This window comes from Morus notabilis, unplaced genomic scaffold (assembly GCF_000414095.1).
Source record: "Morus notabilis unplaced genomic scaffold, ASM41409v2 Scaffold902, whole genome shotgun sequence".
Taxonomy (NCBI): Eukaryota; Viridiplantae; Streptophyta; class Magnoliopsida; order Rosales; family Moraceae; genus Morus; species Morus notabilis.
In genome coordinates, this window is record NW_010365273.1 from 466,835 (window position 1) to 481,489 (window position 14,655).

Sequence of the window (14,655 nt, forward strand, 5' to 3'; positions counted from 1 at the left end):
TTATAAGTATAATTATTATAATAATTATTATAATAATTATAATGATAATAATAATAATAATTTTATTATTATTATTATTATTATTCATTTAAAAAAATATTTTTTAATTCACAACATTCTCATGCACAACCAAACACAGTAATGTAATATTCCTAGGAATTTGAGAAAGATTTCTGTATGGAACCAAACACAATAATGTATTATTCCTAGGAATCATATTACCCTCCATCACTTTCCTGAGAATATGATTCCTTATGATTACCCCATACCAAACGCCCCCTCAGTGTTATTTATTTATTAATGGAAAAAATAATATAAATTTAACGGTTGATATACAAATATTCTTAAAAAAGAGAAAAATCAAAGAAATTCCTTTTTTTTTCTTTTTTTTACGATTTAGCAAGACCTAAAAAAACAATCTGATAAAGATTCTTTCAAATTTTGTTTGTTATTCTTTTTGTTTTGTTTGAAGAGTTTTTAATAAAGAAATCAGTTTCTATTGAAATTTTAATGGGCCCCTACACTACCACGAAGTTATAATTCAACCAATTCTAGCCAGTGTGCATCAACCGTTAGTTTCTATAATTTGACGTTGTATATCCTTTAAATTAGATCAAACAGTTGGCAATTAGTGAGGGCATCTAGGGGTATTTGCTTCATCCTTTTACTGGTAGCCGGTTAAGACCTAATCAATTAAAAAAATTAAAAGTAAAAGTACTAGGGGTGGAAACAAAAACGAAGATGGTGATGTGAGGCGAGAATTATCAGAAATGAAGAAGGCGCCGGAAGTGCGACATCTGTAGAGGGGCGATTCCAGCAAGGGAAGGCGGCAGAGCTTCTGGGTTCTGATTATTGGGGTCCTCTGAAAATATGTACACCTGTGGTTAGTGCTGGAACTTTGGACGGGCCGTCCGCGACCGCTCAAAAAGCCCGAGGATTTGCCCGAGCCCGAACCCGACCCGCCCGAGATTTTTGGGCCGCCGCCCGAGCCCGAATTTCACCTTGAACGGGCCGCGGGCTTGTATTCGGCGGCATATATATATTAGTATTACAATTTATATATATATATATATTATATTTATATATGTATTACAATTTGAAATGAACACACGAACTCGGGTTTTCAGGCAGAATTCGGGTAAAAATTCAAAAAATAGCCATTTTCGGGTTTTCGGGCAATTCGGGCAACTCAGGCAACTCAGATTTTCGGGCAAAATTCAAAAAACTAGTCGTTTTCGGGTATTCGGGCAATTCGAGCACCTCGGGCGGGTCGGGCAATTCAGGCAGGTGGGAAAAATTCGGCCAAAATTCAAAAATTCGGGCTTCGGGTCGGGCAGTTTGGGCTTGGTCAGAAAAATTCAAAAACATCCCGGCAGACGGCGGTATACGGTGGTTAGACGGCGGGGGGCAAGGGTGGACATGTCAAATTCGGGCTGCCCGAGCCCGAACCCGAATTTCTTGCTTGGGCGGGCAGGAATTGGGCCGGCCCGCCCGAGCCTGAAAAAATTCGGGCTTCGGGCGGCCCGCCGACCTGAAGTTCCAGCACTACCTGTGGTGACGAATAATGCACGGCAACGAGGAAGAGGATGTGGCTCTTTAGGCGGTGATTGACACATTTCTAGTGGGTTTTCAACGCATGAGTGGCGGGATTTTGTAAATCGGAGGTTGGCAAGTCCGAATGGTGCAGGCGGTGCCGGCAGAGGACTTCGATGCGTAGTTGTCGCCGGTGGCTCCTGGGCGGCAGCATGGAGGTGTTTGTAGCCTGACGGGAGGCAACTATTTGGGTGTACTGACTATTTTTTTTTGGAATTTTTAGTCCGATTAGAATTGATTTTAAAATAATTTTATTTTTAATAAAAAATAAAAATGAGATTGTTTTAAGAATGAGACTGATTTTAAAATTACATTTGGTTAATTTTTTAAGAGGTTTTGAATATAATAAAAAAGTAAAATTATGTTTATTAATTAATATATGATAAATTATTAATAAGTATTAAAAAATAAAAATAGAAAAGTGAAAAAAAAAATTTAACTGTTTTTTAATTTTTTCATAAAAATTATATTCATTGTTTTCGTTTTCGTTTTTAAAATATTTATTAAACAAACGTCATTTTGTTTTCATTTTTACTTTTTATTTCTCGAAATCGTTTTCTACTAAAAATTTTTATTTTTTGCTAAAATTCATTTTCAAAAACGGATCTAAACACACATAATAATTAAAAGAGAGAATGATAGTATAATAATTTTAAAAAGAAAATATAGCATTAAAATCAAATCAATAATTACAGTAGGTGTATGAGAAAGCAAATAGGTATTATAGAAATAGTATCTATAAAAAAATAGATTTTTTCCATATTTATTCAAGGGTATTAATTACTGGAGTATTTATAAAATTTATGGTTGTAAATATAAATATTCTTATAGTAAATTTAAATCCATTAATTCTAAAAAATTTTCGAGTCGCGTTATCATGAACCAAATTGTCAACTTATCTTGCACTCTACATAATTCTCCATCTTCAGGCCATTAATGTAAGAGGAGAAAATATCATGATATAAAGTGACATGATACGAAGCACCGAAGTTTGCAAACGCAATGTAAATTTTTACGGTCTCATTTTGTTCTCCGATTCGAGTTTTTAATTCGAGCTGAGATATGACTCCTTCTTAGAGTTTTTTTACTGTAGTAGAAAAAATTAGATGTGATTTTTTGTGATAATTTTTTACTGTAACAAATTATAATTAAAATTCGAATCGGAGAACTTAACAAGACTTACGTTTAGATTAATACTGCAACCATCGCAAATAAAAACAAGACATCATCTTCAACTAACATTGCAACCATATTACCTCCTCTGTTTTTTTTTTTTTTTTTTCCATCTTTTTCATTGTTTGGTTTCCTTTTAAGTACTCAGCACTCTATTGACAACAATCACAACATTTAATCTTCGAATTAGCCTTCGTGAATCTTTATTTTTTTAGGAAAAAAGAGATTAATAGTGTCCTCAAGCTCCCATATCCAACAATCACTTGACAATCTACTAAGATCATAAATAGAAAAAATAAACTTGGCTCAAACTTTCGCTAACTAGATTCAGAAAATCCAGATTCACATTGATCCAAGCCATATTTGACAGGTTAATGAGAGGCCTAATTACAGCCTTACAATGAACGATGATAATTGATCTCAACATAATATAAACAAATTTCTTAATAGATCGTCTTTTACTGGTACGCCACACTATGGGTGGTCTTTTGAGTTTAATCTCGCCAGTGACTTATCAATTACTATTCTTTATAAATTTGTTTTGGCCGCATTGGCTTCATATTTTAAGTCTCATTTATTTTATCGATTTGAGTTTTTAATTTTAATTTTATTACAATTAAAAACTCTCATAAAAAGTTACTTTTAACTTTTTCTTCTACAATAAAAAAAACTCTAAAAAAATTTATATCCCAACTCAGATTAAAAATTTTAATTAGCAAATTAAGGTCTCGTTCATTTCACCGATTCGAATTTTCAGTTTTAGGTTTCTACAGTAAAAAGTTCTAAGAAAATGTTATATCTAACTTTTTCTGATACAATAAAAAACTCTTAAAAAATGTCATATCTTAACTCGAATTGAAAATTCAAATCCGAGAAGTGAACGGGGCCTAAATGAAGCCTTAATTAATACCCTTCGCTGCTACTTTGTTTGCTTTTCTAGGTTGTTGTCTTTTGTTGAATGAAATTCACATTTAGCCAAAAAATGAAAAACGCAAAATATCTGTTAATAAAAATAAAAAAAATTTAAAAGCCGAACAAAATATCATCTTTACGTAACTATCAATGCCCATAGATCATTTTTCTCATCGTACGGACCAGATTTCTCGCTGGAAAAGTCCTCGTGGGGATTTCTCTTGGCGTTCCAACACATCTTCCACCTCCCACTAGCCTGTTCATCGTCCTCAAGTTGACTGCTTCTTCAAATCTCGTCATCTTTCCTTTCCGACATCGCCCGACAAAAGAATTCCAATTCCCTTGGAACTGTTTAAGGTCAGTGGTTTTTTACATAATCCGTACCATGAAATGAATCCTAATATTTCACTTTCTAATTCTATCACGCGATTAAATCCAAACGACATGAATATGGCTCTGTCGGGCTTTCGTCATTGGTAAAAAAATGTAGTGGTTCTGATTTTACTCTTTGACTTTTTCAGACATCATGACTTGGGTAGCTGTTTCTTCTCCTACTTCAACGTCTCTGATCACGGCCTCTTCTTTTTTCGCCTCAAGGAATCAACCGTCTAATCGTCCGTCTTGTTTGGGTTTCCATGTGCTCTGCCGCAGCGGATCCTTCTCTGCCTCCTTCATTTCCAGCCACCTCAAGTTTTCTCTCCACGATGCTCTCGATTCTTCTGGAATCCAAACTTCTCATGCCAGGGTCTGTTGAATTATCTAGTTTCATTTTTATAAAAATGGCTATAAAATCAATTTCTTACCAGAATTAGTAATGAATTTAAATGCCTGTTTTTCGCTTTCCGTGAATTCTTTGCATTTGGTTGAAATGGATTGATTTCGTATGTGGGTTTGATTTGTTTTGTTGAAAATTTGATGCATTCATGGTGATTGAACCTTTTTTTTTACGCTTATAATCTTAGAATCATTTCTTTCAGTTTCTGATGTTCAACTGCATTTCTATCTACTATTATATTTAGATGAAAATAATACGGAAATTGTAGTAAATAGAAACTAAGTTAAATAAATAAGATAACTTAAAACTATTTGAAGTAAACGCTTTAAATATAGTAATTTACTGTGTAAATGTTTCATTTCTGACATAAAAAATGGTAAAACATCTTTATTTACATGAAAAGAAAATTCTTTTTATCAATTGTAAAAAGAAAATTTATGTGAAAAAATATCTTTTTACTAGTCGTAAATGAAATATTTACACGGTAATGCTATTTGTTTCAAATAGTTTTAAAATTTACTATATACTTAATTTAGTTTTGTAAATCTACTATTTACTACATCCTTCCGAAATAATATACATCTTGAAGAGTAACACGTGCACATTCATGATGTTCGTGATAAAATTTTACATGGTGTGTATTACTGCTCGTGTTTAGTTCCCACTTGTGAAATTTTGGGTGTTTATTCTTCTTTTATTTTAATCCATTGATGAATTTAATGCCTACGTAATGTTTTCCCTTTCTGCTTTATACTGTTTGTTTTAAAGCACCAGCGGTTTTTTCGCTGTCTGGTGTTCTTGTGCCTCTTTTGAGCGTCTCTGAGTATGAAATGAGATTGATTATTTTGTGAAAATGGGATGCATTTGTGATAATTGAACAGGAAGCTAGGGAAGGATTCTGCTCGCAGATTCAGAAACTTTCTGACATAGAGAGAGAAACCAGCATTAGCATCAATAGATATGTTGATTTGGGGAAAACAGCTCTTTACATAGCAGCAGAGGATGATTCCCTCGTGTCTCATTCGTCCGTTCCTCTCCCTGTTGATGCTTTCATTGATAGATTGGATGATCTTTCAATGTGTTATTGCTCTCATTACAGCTCCTCGTTTTGGTGGTCACCTGAGAATTTCTTCAACAGTTTAGAAAGCTATTTATATGATAAGAAGGTACTATTGATTTATTGTTGAGTTTATTCACAAGTAAACTGCAAATTATGTCAGAAAATGAAATATAGTGGTTATGTCAGAAAATGAAATATAGTGGTTTAGACTCAATATGTCATGTGGTACTTGACTGGGTGAACAAGTTCATATTTTGATATTTGTGTAGTTTCGTTTCTCGTCATTGTGATAACTTATATTGTCTCATTATTGAATAATGCCATGGAAACTTGCTTAGAGGTTTTACCTGGTAAAGAATTCTGCGTGAAAAATTTGAGTCTCAACTGTTGCCCTTTTGTCTTAATTGTCTTTGCCTTGGTGTGGAATTGTTTCTTGTTTCAGGGCTTCCGAAGAAGCAGTGTGAAGCATCAATTAGAGTCGCGAGCTCTTTATCTTCACTCGGTAATGGATCTTTGGCCCACATGTTTCACAGGGTGTCTTCTTGATTTATTCATGCTTTATTTTCAAACCTGGTCGTTGGTTTCAGTAGTTTATCTTATCTTACTCTTTAAACAGGTTTTGACTCACCGTTCAGGAGCATGTTTCACAGGGTGTCTTCTTGATTTATTCATGCTTTATTTTCAAACCTGGTCGTTGGTTTCAATAGTTTATCTTATCTTACTCTTTAAACAGGTTTTGACTCACCGTTCAGGATCCACAGCAATGCTTTCACTTATATACTCTGAGATTCTAAAAATGCTTCGTTTGTGGGGCCTTTTGGATTTCGATGCGGAGATATTTGTTCCTCGCAATCTTGATACCCTTCCCAGAGGTTACCATAAACATAAAAGTAAGGACTCTGATCAGGCACACATAATGACATCACAAGCTCTACTGGTGGAGGTGACTATTTTTTCTTCCTCTTTCACTTATTTACATGAACTATATCACTTGAATCACATATGCTGGTCTAACTCTTTGATAAATTACCCAATATTGCATATGTCGGTGGTTAATTTTGTGGATGATGTAGTTGTCTCTTCTCTAGTGCTTGTATCTTTAGTATTCTTCTTCTTCTTCTTCTTCTTCTTCTTCTTTTAGTTTTATTTTTTTTAATAGGAGAGTTTCTTCACTAGTGCTTGTACTTTAGGTCCTCCTTTTGGTTTAAGAGAGCTGTTTTAGTTTTATTTTTTTTAATAGGAGAGTTTTTCACTAGTGCTTGTACTTTAGGTCCTCCTTTTGGTTTAAGAGAGCTGTTTGTCCTTGTTATATGCAATTAGTTTCTTCTGTTAAAAAACTTCTATCTTTCGGATCAAACAATAATGGCATGTATTTGTTTCTGTACCTTGCATTACAAGGGAGAACAATTTCTTCTTCACTTTCATTGGTGGTGTTTCAAGACACGAGTGGTACCTACAACAGAGTGTTTTGGCGTCATAGATTTTTCTCCTCTCCTTTTTTTTTTTTTTTGACGTCATAGATTGTCCAGAAGGAGAAATATCTACACAACTATATGTTAACTTGTTAAGTCAGTTTGCCTTAGATATATAGTTGCATTAATATTAGAAATTCCTGCCGCATTTCTAGTATATTTTAATAGTGGTTTCGTTTTATTTTTGTTTTCAAAAAAAGTAGTTTCCTTAAATATCTAGTACGTGCTAAGTGAAAATTTATGGAGTGAAATATTTTTTGTTATATACATGCTAGTGTGCCATAAATCCAGGTTGGACGTGGTTCTCATAGTTGATCATGCCTGCAGATATTGAGAAATTTGAAGGATGCTTTCTGGCCATTTCAACATGACAATGCAGAAAGCTTGTTCTTGCGGGCTGCACGTGCTGCTAACTGTATAGATGGACCGAACATTAATGAGGATTTGTAAGTCAATTAAATAAATGTATATAAATTTTATTATTTATTTTGGTTATAAATTGTTCAACTACTGAATCACTGATCTCTTCTACTAAGGCCCTGACATGGTTTTTCCCCTATCTTGTCTTTTTCCAAAAGGTGTTCTGATTTTGTTACTTATGCACTTTGCCTTCTGCAGTGGTTTTCGGCTCGCATCTGCTAAGGCTGCTCAACATAGACTAGAACGTGGCATTTGGACCAGTGTACGCTTTGGGGATATGAGACGCGCATTAGCTGGTTTGAGATAAACTTAATCTTCTCCTAATATTTTCTAAAGAATGACTATTATGTTCAATGGATTCTTACTGCTCGTACTGTTTAGCCAAGGCCTCAGGGACTATAACATGAGATGTAACTAATGAATTAGGCTAATCACTAACATTTTGCCTGGCATTCATGCTTTATATGGCTGTTTAGCCACTCATGAAGTTATAAAAACAACTAACTTCTACCTTCTGTGCTTGCCCTCAATTATATTACCAAGAAAAAGAAATCCATCTTCATTTATTAACTTCTCTGTCTATAGTTATAGTCCTCTTTATTCTATCCCCAGAATGAGTTTTAAGCGGGATGTTTTAAGAGTCAAAACATAAGTTACATAACTACTTTCTTTTTCTTTTCTCCCCATCTTTTTCCCTTTGTACTTATTTTTAATTGTTAAACATCATTCGTACAGCTTGTGAACGTCTTATCCTCTTAAAAACTGATCCAAAGGAATTGAGAGATTACAGCATTCTTCTCTACCACTGTGGATTTTATGAGCAATCAATGGAATATTTAAAGTTGTATCTAGAATCGGAGGTTAGTTCTCCATCTCTCAGAGGTATCCCTTTACTTTTGTACATTCTAGTTTGACTAAAATTCATTCTAACACTGCAGAGTTCTTACCCGCAAAAACCATCACTGGATTCGTTGAGCAGTTTGGAGGAAAACGCTGCAGAGAAATTGAAGGTACGCCTTAATCTCATTGCAATGGAGGAAGGTTGGAGCAAGCCATCATTTGCTCGAAACTTTCTTGGTACTAACTCGGAACCATGGTAGTAGAGCTTCATGTGTGTATCTCACTCGACGACACATACCTGATTTGTCTACATTCATGTAAAGAATTGTACCATAAAGAGTAGCAGATGATGGACAGAGCCTGAAACGCTCTCTAATGAGTAACAAATTAGGAGGGATGCATTGAGCCTGAAATTCACATGGTCCTACTCTACTGTTTCAGATTGAAGACAGTTTAAGGTGGATATAGAAAAGTGTAAATCAGCAACATCTGAGAGCTAAATACGTATTTATCAGTTTTTGTATATGACATCATGTCGGTAATTGCTTTTTAGTAGTGAAATGAAATAATACGCCCAGTCTGAGGTTGTACCTAACTAGTTTACACTTGAGACCTGGAAAAAGATAAGTTAGCTATTTTACAACTATATTTCGTATGCGGGTTGTGATGTATAGAAGTATTTGAAAACGTATCTTGGGGCACCCTAATGTACTTGCTTTCTTGTTATAAATGTGTAAACCAAAACATTCAAAGCCTAAAAATATATACGAATTAAGATGGGATATGATTGCATTACGATGCCTAAGGACACGATATGTTAAGTGCTTGGATCATATTCTTTTACCAAAAAATTGGCTGGATTCGAACAGCAATAACTATGAGGAATCCACGGATCCACATGTGATGTGTGAACAATACAAGGGTGTAAGCGAGTCAGTAGCTAGATACGCTACAATTCTTATCTGGTTTTTGGCATGTTGTTTTGTTTGTGAAGGATAAGGCCAAACTGAAGAAAGGGCCATTCGTTATAGGATTCTTCATTGACTCTTTAAGTAAGGAAAGGGCTTTTTGTGGATAATAATAATAATAATAATAATAATAATAATAATAATAATAATAAAAGAAATCTAGTTGAGTCACAATTTACACGAGTCCTCAAGGGGAAAAAAATAAAATAAAATAAATCCCAAGTCCTTAACTTTATGTCTCCATTCATACAAATATAAAAAGAGAGTGTATCCATCCATATTGCTCAGTTCCAAATAAGAGTATTTTGTCCTTATAAATAGAAGTACAGTTTTTTTTTTTTTTTTTTTTTTTTTTTTTAAATTTTTTTTGTTTTTTGGGGCTGCTCTCTAGCATTTTCACGCTGAACAATACATCATGGGAAGGGAGAGTGATTTGTTATACAAACATCTAAAGGGTACAATGATGTATTATCAATTTCTTTAGGCTCTTTTTCGGTAGGGATGTCTATCGGTATGTTTCTGAACTTTAGATACTTAAATTTAAAATTTAAAACTACATCAAAACAAATAAATAAAGTACAAAATTGACTGAACGTGACGATTTAAAGTAAAGCTTATTAGGAGGATACTTTTTCATACCTACGATAGACTTATCTATTTCTTTGAATCTTTTTATAATACTAATATGTTAGTGCGCTTCGCGCGGAGTAAAATCCTACAAAAATTAATTTCATATATAGAAAAGTAGTTACAGTGTACATATAAGAAGTAGAAAAATATTTGATTAAAGGTATTTTAGGGAAAAAAATTATTTCAATGTAAAAAAAAAAAAAAACAACAACAAAATTAGTCATACATCTAGAACCCTCTTTTTTTCATAATTTGATTCATTACTCAAATATTTGTGCAGCGATATATTTGTGAAAAACATTTGCATTGAGAAATTAGAAAAAAAAATTAACTAAGAGCATATTTGAGAAAACTATTTAGAGTGTATATGTGGATGTTAACTAAGGACATATTTGAGAATAATTATTTCAATAGTTGGATTTTTTTTTAAATATAAAACATATTTAAAAAAAAACAAATAGAAAACTAATTAGGGTAAGTGACCTAAATAGTCTAATTATCGATGAAGTGCATTTAAGAAAAGTTAGATTTATAAAAAAATAAAATAAAAAATAGATGTATCAAAATGTGTTTTAATCGCAGCATATATTTCTACTGAATGTTATATTTTATTAATAAATAAAATTAAAGATGTTAAAATGTCACGACTTCAAGGATAGAGCCGTGATTATTGGGAAATAATTAAAGAAAATTAACTTAATTAAACTGGATTAAATTAGAAAAAAATCATGAAAACAAAATAAAATATACAAATACCAAAATAGATATTAAAATATATTACTCCGAAGTCTTTTTTTTACAAATAATATTAAAAACAGTCCATAAAATCTAAGGAAAATAGTACAACTCTGAGACAATGTCGACCAATACAGTTTATATACAGAAATACAGTACATCACAGAATTAAAAACTGTAAATTTGAAACAAACTAACCACTTCGAATCTCGCGTCTTCAATTCATTAGCATTCACTCGCCATGCTGTAAATCTAAACTGCTAACTCTGAAGGGGGGTTTAAAACATTGAAAACAGAAAAAAAAATGAGCAGAAGGTCCAGTAGGATATAATTCTATAAAAATTTAATAATTAAAGTACTCACAGTCTGAAGACATACACCCGAAACCGATCATCTTTTTTAAAAAAAAATGAAATACTCACGTAATAGTAGTAAAATATATGTATAATGAAAATATGCAGAGGCATAATAACACCATTGAGCAAGAAATGGACCGTATGGGTTTCGAGACCTACCCCTAAGGATACGATTCCCATATTCCGATCTCTGTGGTCACCATACGTTTTATCATTTCTTAAAATATTTCATTTTAAGAAAGAAAACCCTTTAAAATCTAATTTCTAAATTATTGAAAACTCAATAGCATTATTCATGCTATTTCTTTTAAAATCATTTTTCGTTAAACATGTTTTGTTTTTAAAACATTTTCATATGCCAAAATCATTGAAATCATGGCTATCAAGGATGTAGACAAGAATATCCTACATCTCGAATATCAAACCTGAGCTAGCCTTTCGTTATCCTAGTCTGTGCTTTCCACAAAGCTTTTAATCTAATCCTTTAACTAACATTGTCACAAAACAAAATTTTAAGGACACAATCATCATTCCTAAAACAAATCAAGTTCAATTATGTCTAATTGTTTCCTTTAGTGTGTCTTGACCCAAATTCAAAGTTTACAACTTATTTCATAATTCAATTTGAAATTCTTTAAAAATCAAAACTCAAACAATTAATGTGGTTTCAAATTGAAATTTAGCTCAAAAACAAGTTTTCTAAAGAATTTCGGCAACATTCCGACAATAGGAATGAAAATATCAAAATCTGCAGTTTGAGTTCCGTTCTAAAACAAATCCTCATGTAATTATTAAAATCAGTTTCCAAACACTTTAATAAGTGCAATTACTGAAAATCCCCAAATTTAATCCAAGTTCAACCCCAATTTGTTCAAATCTAAACCCTAACCAAAATTCATCAAATCTAACCAAAATCACACTTTCTCGAGTTTGAAATTCAAATCAAAAAGTGGGGTTTAAGGGGTTTTATCTCAAATTAGTTGATAGAACCTTGCTCCCTCTGTTTCAACCTTTTTCTCTATTTTTTTTTACTTGTTGTTTCGGCAGAACCATCCACAGAGAGAGAGAGAGAGAGAGAGAGAGAGAGAGAGAGAGAGAGAGAGAGAGAGCGAGAGAGCGCGCGTCGGGAGGAGGACGCCGGCGAGAGAGAGAGAGAGTGAGTGGCGCCGGTGAGAGAAAAAGAGAGAGAGGGAGAAGAAAAAAGAAAAGAAAGAGAGAGAAGGGGTGGTCTGGGCAGCACCGGGAAGGAAAGGAAGGGAAAAAGAAAAAGAAAAGAATGAAAAGAAAACGAAAAAGAAAAAGGAAAAAAAGAAAAGAAAAGGAAAAATAAAAAAGGAAAAGAACAATAAAAGAAATAGGGAAAAATAAAATAAAATACATTAAAAATTAAGTGTATTTTTAAAAAAAAATTAGGGTGAAATCATAAATACTGAAAATAATTTAAAGTTTTTTAATTAATTAGAAAAATTAAATTAGGCACATTAATAACTCACAATTTAACACAATTAATCATGTTTAATTTTGAAATGCATTATCTAAAAGAAATATTTTGAGCACGACCAATTTAATAGAAAACTAATTAGGGTATACATATAAAAGAAAATGATGTTTACATAAGTGCATAGTTAAGCATAATTATTTCAATAGCGATTTTTTTTCAAAATATAAAACATATTTAAAAAAAATTAAATAAAAAATAATTTAAGTATACATATGAGAAGGAGAACAATGTTTACTTGAGGGTGTATTGGAGAAAAAAAATATTTCAGTAGAGAAAAAAAAAACAAAAAATTAATCAAACACGTGTAACCTAAAATTTATAGAGGAGTAAGAAAACTACTTGAGTAAAGACATTTGCAGTAAACGCAAAAATATAATCGAGGAATTAGAGAAGAGTAAAATAATTTAACGAAGTAGATTTGAATATATATCCGAAAGAAGACAAAAAATGAGAAGAAACAATAATAGGGGACAAACGTGTAAATAAAAAATAATTGAGGGCAAATGGTTAAAAACAGAAAAAGCCAAAAAAAAAAGGAGAGAAACAGGAACGAAACGTTCCCTACGTGGCAGCTTGGCAATGAAAGCGCATTGCCGCTTTTTATTAAGTAGATTAGTGCTGGAACTTCGGGTCGGCGGGCCGCCCGAAGCACGAATTTTTTCGGGCTCAGGCGGGCCGGCCCAATTTCCGCCCGCCCAAGCAATAAATTCGGGTTCGGGCTCGGGCAGTCCGAATTTGACATGTCCACTCTTGCCCGCCGCCGTCTAACCACCGTATACCGCCGTCTGCCGGGATTTTTTTGAACTTTTCCGACCAAGCCCGAACTGCCCGACCCAAAAATTGAGTGTGCCCGAATTACCCGACCCGACGCCCGATTTTTTGAATTTTGCCCGAATTTTTCCCGCCTGTCCGAATTGCCCGACCTGCCCGAATACCCAAAAACGGCTAGTTTTTTGAATTTTGCCCGAAAACCCGACTTGCCCGAGTTGCCCGAAAACGGCTAGTTTTTTGAATTTTTACCCGAATTCTACCCGAAAACCCGAGTTGCCCGAACATCCCGAATTGCCCGAAAACGGCTAGTTTTTTGAATTTTACCCGAATTTTACCCGAAAACCCAAGCTGCCCGAGTTTGCCCGACTGCCCGAAACCCGAATTTCAAAAAACTAGCCGTTTTATCCCGTTTTTTTGAAAAAAAATCATTTTTTAACCCCAAAATTTCCCTATAAATACCCCCCATCCCTCACACATTTTTCTCACTCAAACTCTCTCAATCCCTCTCAATCTCTCTCAATTTCTCTCAATCTCTCTCAATCTCTCTCACAATTTTTCTAAAGCTCTCTCTCTATCAAATTCATCTTATTTTTTTATAATGGATCCTTTTGGTTATAGTGGTATTCCCGTTGATGCCCAACACAATGTAGAAGAAGGGCAATTTTCCACTAATGAGTTTGTTACGCAGCAAATGCAATATACTAATCCAAGCCATGGTGGACGTACTGGAGGTTGTGGTCGCAATAATGGGCGTGGAGAAGCGGCGGCGAGTGCGACTGCGTCTGCGTCTGCGTCGGCAAGGGGTGCAACCTCCAGGAGGAAATGCAAGCGTACCTCGACAGTTTGGGATCACTTCGACATAATTGACGAGGTGGATAATGAAGGTAACACTAAACATATAGCTCAGTGTAAATATTGTTTATCTAAATTACAAGGCGACACTATTCACGGCACCACACACTTGAGACGACACTCCAAAAAGTGTCTTCAAAAGCTTAGCCAATCTAGCGGACCCGAACTCCGCCAAACACAATTATCTTTTGATCGCGCAACCGGTGGTCTAACCACTTGGAAATACGATCCGCAAGAAGATCGTATGGAAGTTGCGCGAATGATAGCTGCTTTAGATCAACCACTTAGTTTTGTAGAGCATCCTAATTGGCAACGATATATTAAGGTTGTACACAATCCTAATGCACAGTTTACTTCAAAAACTACTCTTAGGAAAGATTTATTAAAATTATTTAAAAAAGAAAAAGATGCATTACTAAACCTTTTACACTCGACTAGTGGGTGCGTTGCGTTAACGGAAGATATTTAGTCTGCCGTTGCTAATAAAGATTATTTAGCTATAACCGGACATTACTTTAAAGGATTTGATTTAGATAAGAGAATATTAAGTTTTAAATGTGTTCTAGGATCACATAGCGCATACTTAATATATAACAC

General features: G+C 33.9%; 1 protein-coding gene across 2 annotated transcripts; it reads left to right on the top strand.

Moving 5' to 3' along the window:
• The first annotated feature begins 3,842 nt into the window (after positions 1 to 3,842).
• LOC21400315 lies at positions 3,843 to 9,022 on the top strand. 2 transcript variants are annotated; one of them, XM_024171924.1, is made up of 10 exons: positions 3,843 to 4,035; positions 4,200 to 4,423; positions 5,335 to 5,619; positions 5,956 to 6,015; positions 6,247 to 6,456; positions 7,313 to 7,431; positions 7,604 to 7,701; positions 8,141 to 8,265; positions 8,344 to 8,415; positions 8,687 to 9,022. In XM_024171924.1, exons 2-10 carry the CDS (start codon positions 4,205 to 4,207, stop codon positions 8,711 to 8,713), a joined length of 1,215 nt encoding a protein of 404 aa, XP_024027692.1. In that variant the 5' UTR covers positions 3,843 to 4,035; positions 4,200 to 4,204; the 3' UTR covers positions 8,714 to 9,022. The 2 variants fall into 2 exon arrangements, with proteins under 2 accessions (XP_024027692.1, XP_010105964.1); XM_010107662.2 differs by having other exon boundaries at positions 8,344 to 9,022.
• Positions 9,023 to 14,655: the final 5,633 nt, after the last annotated feature.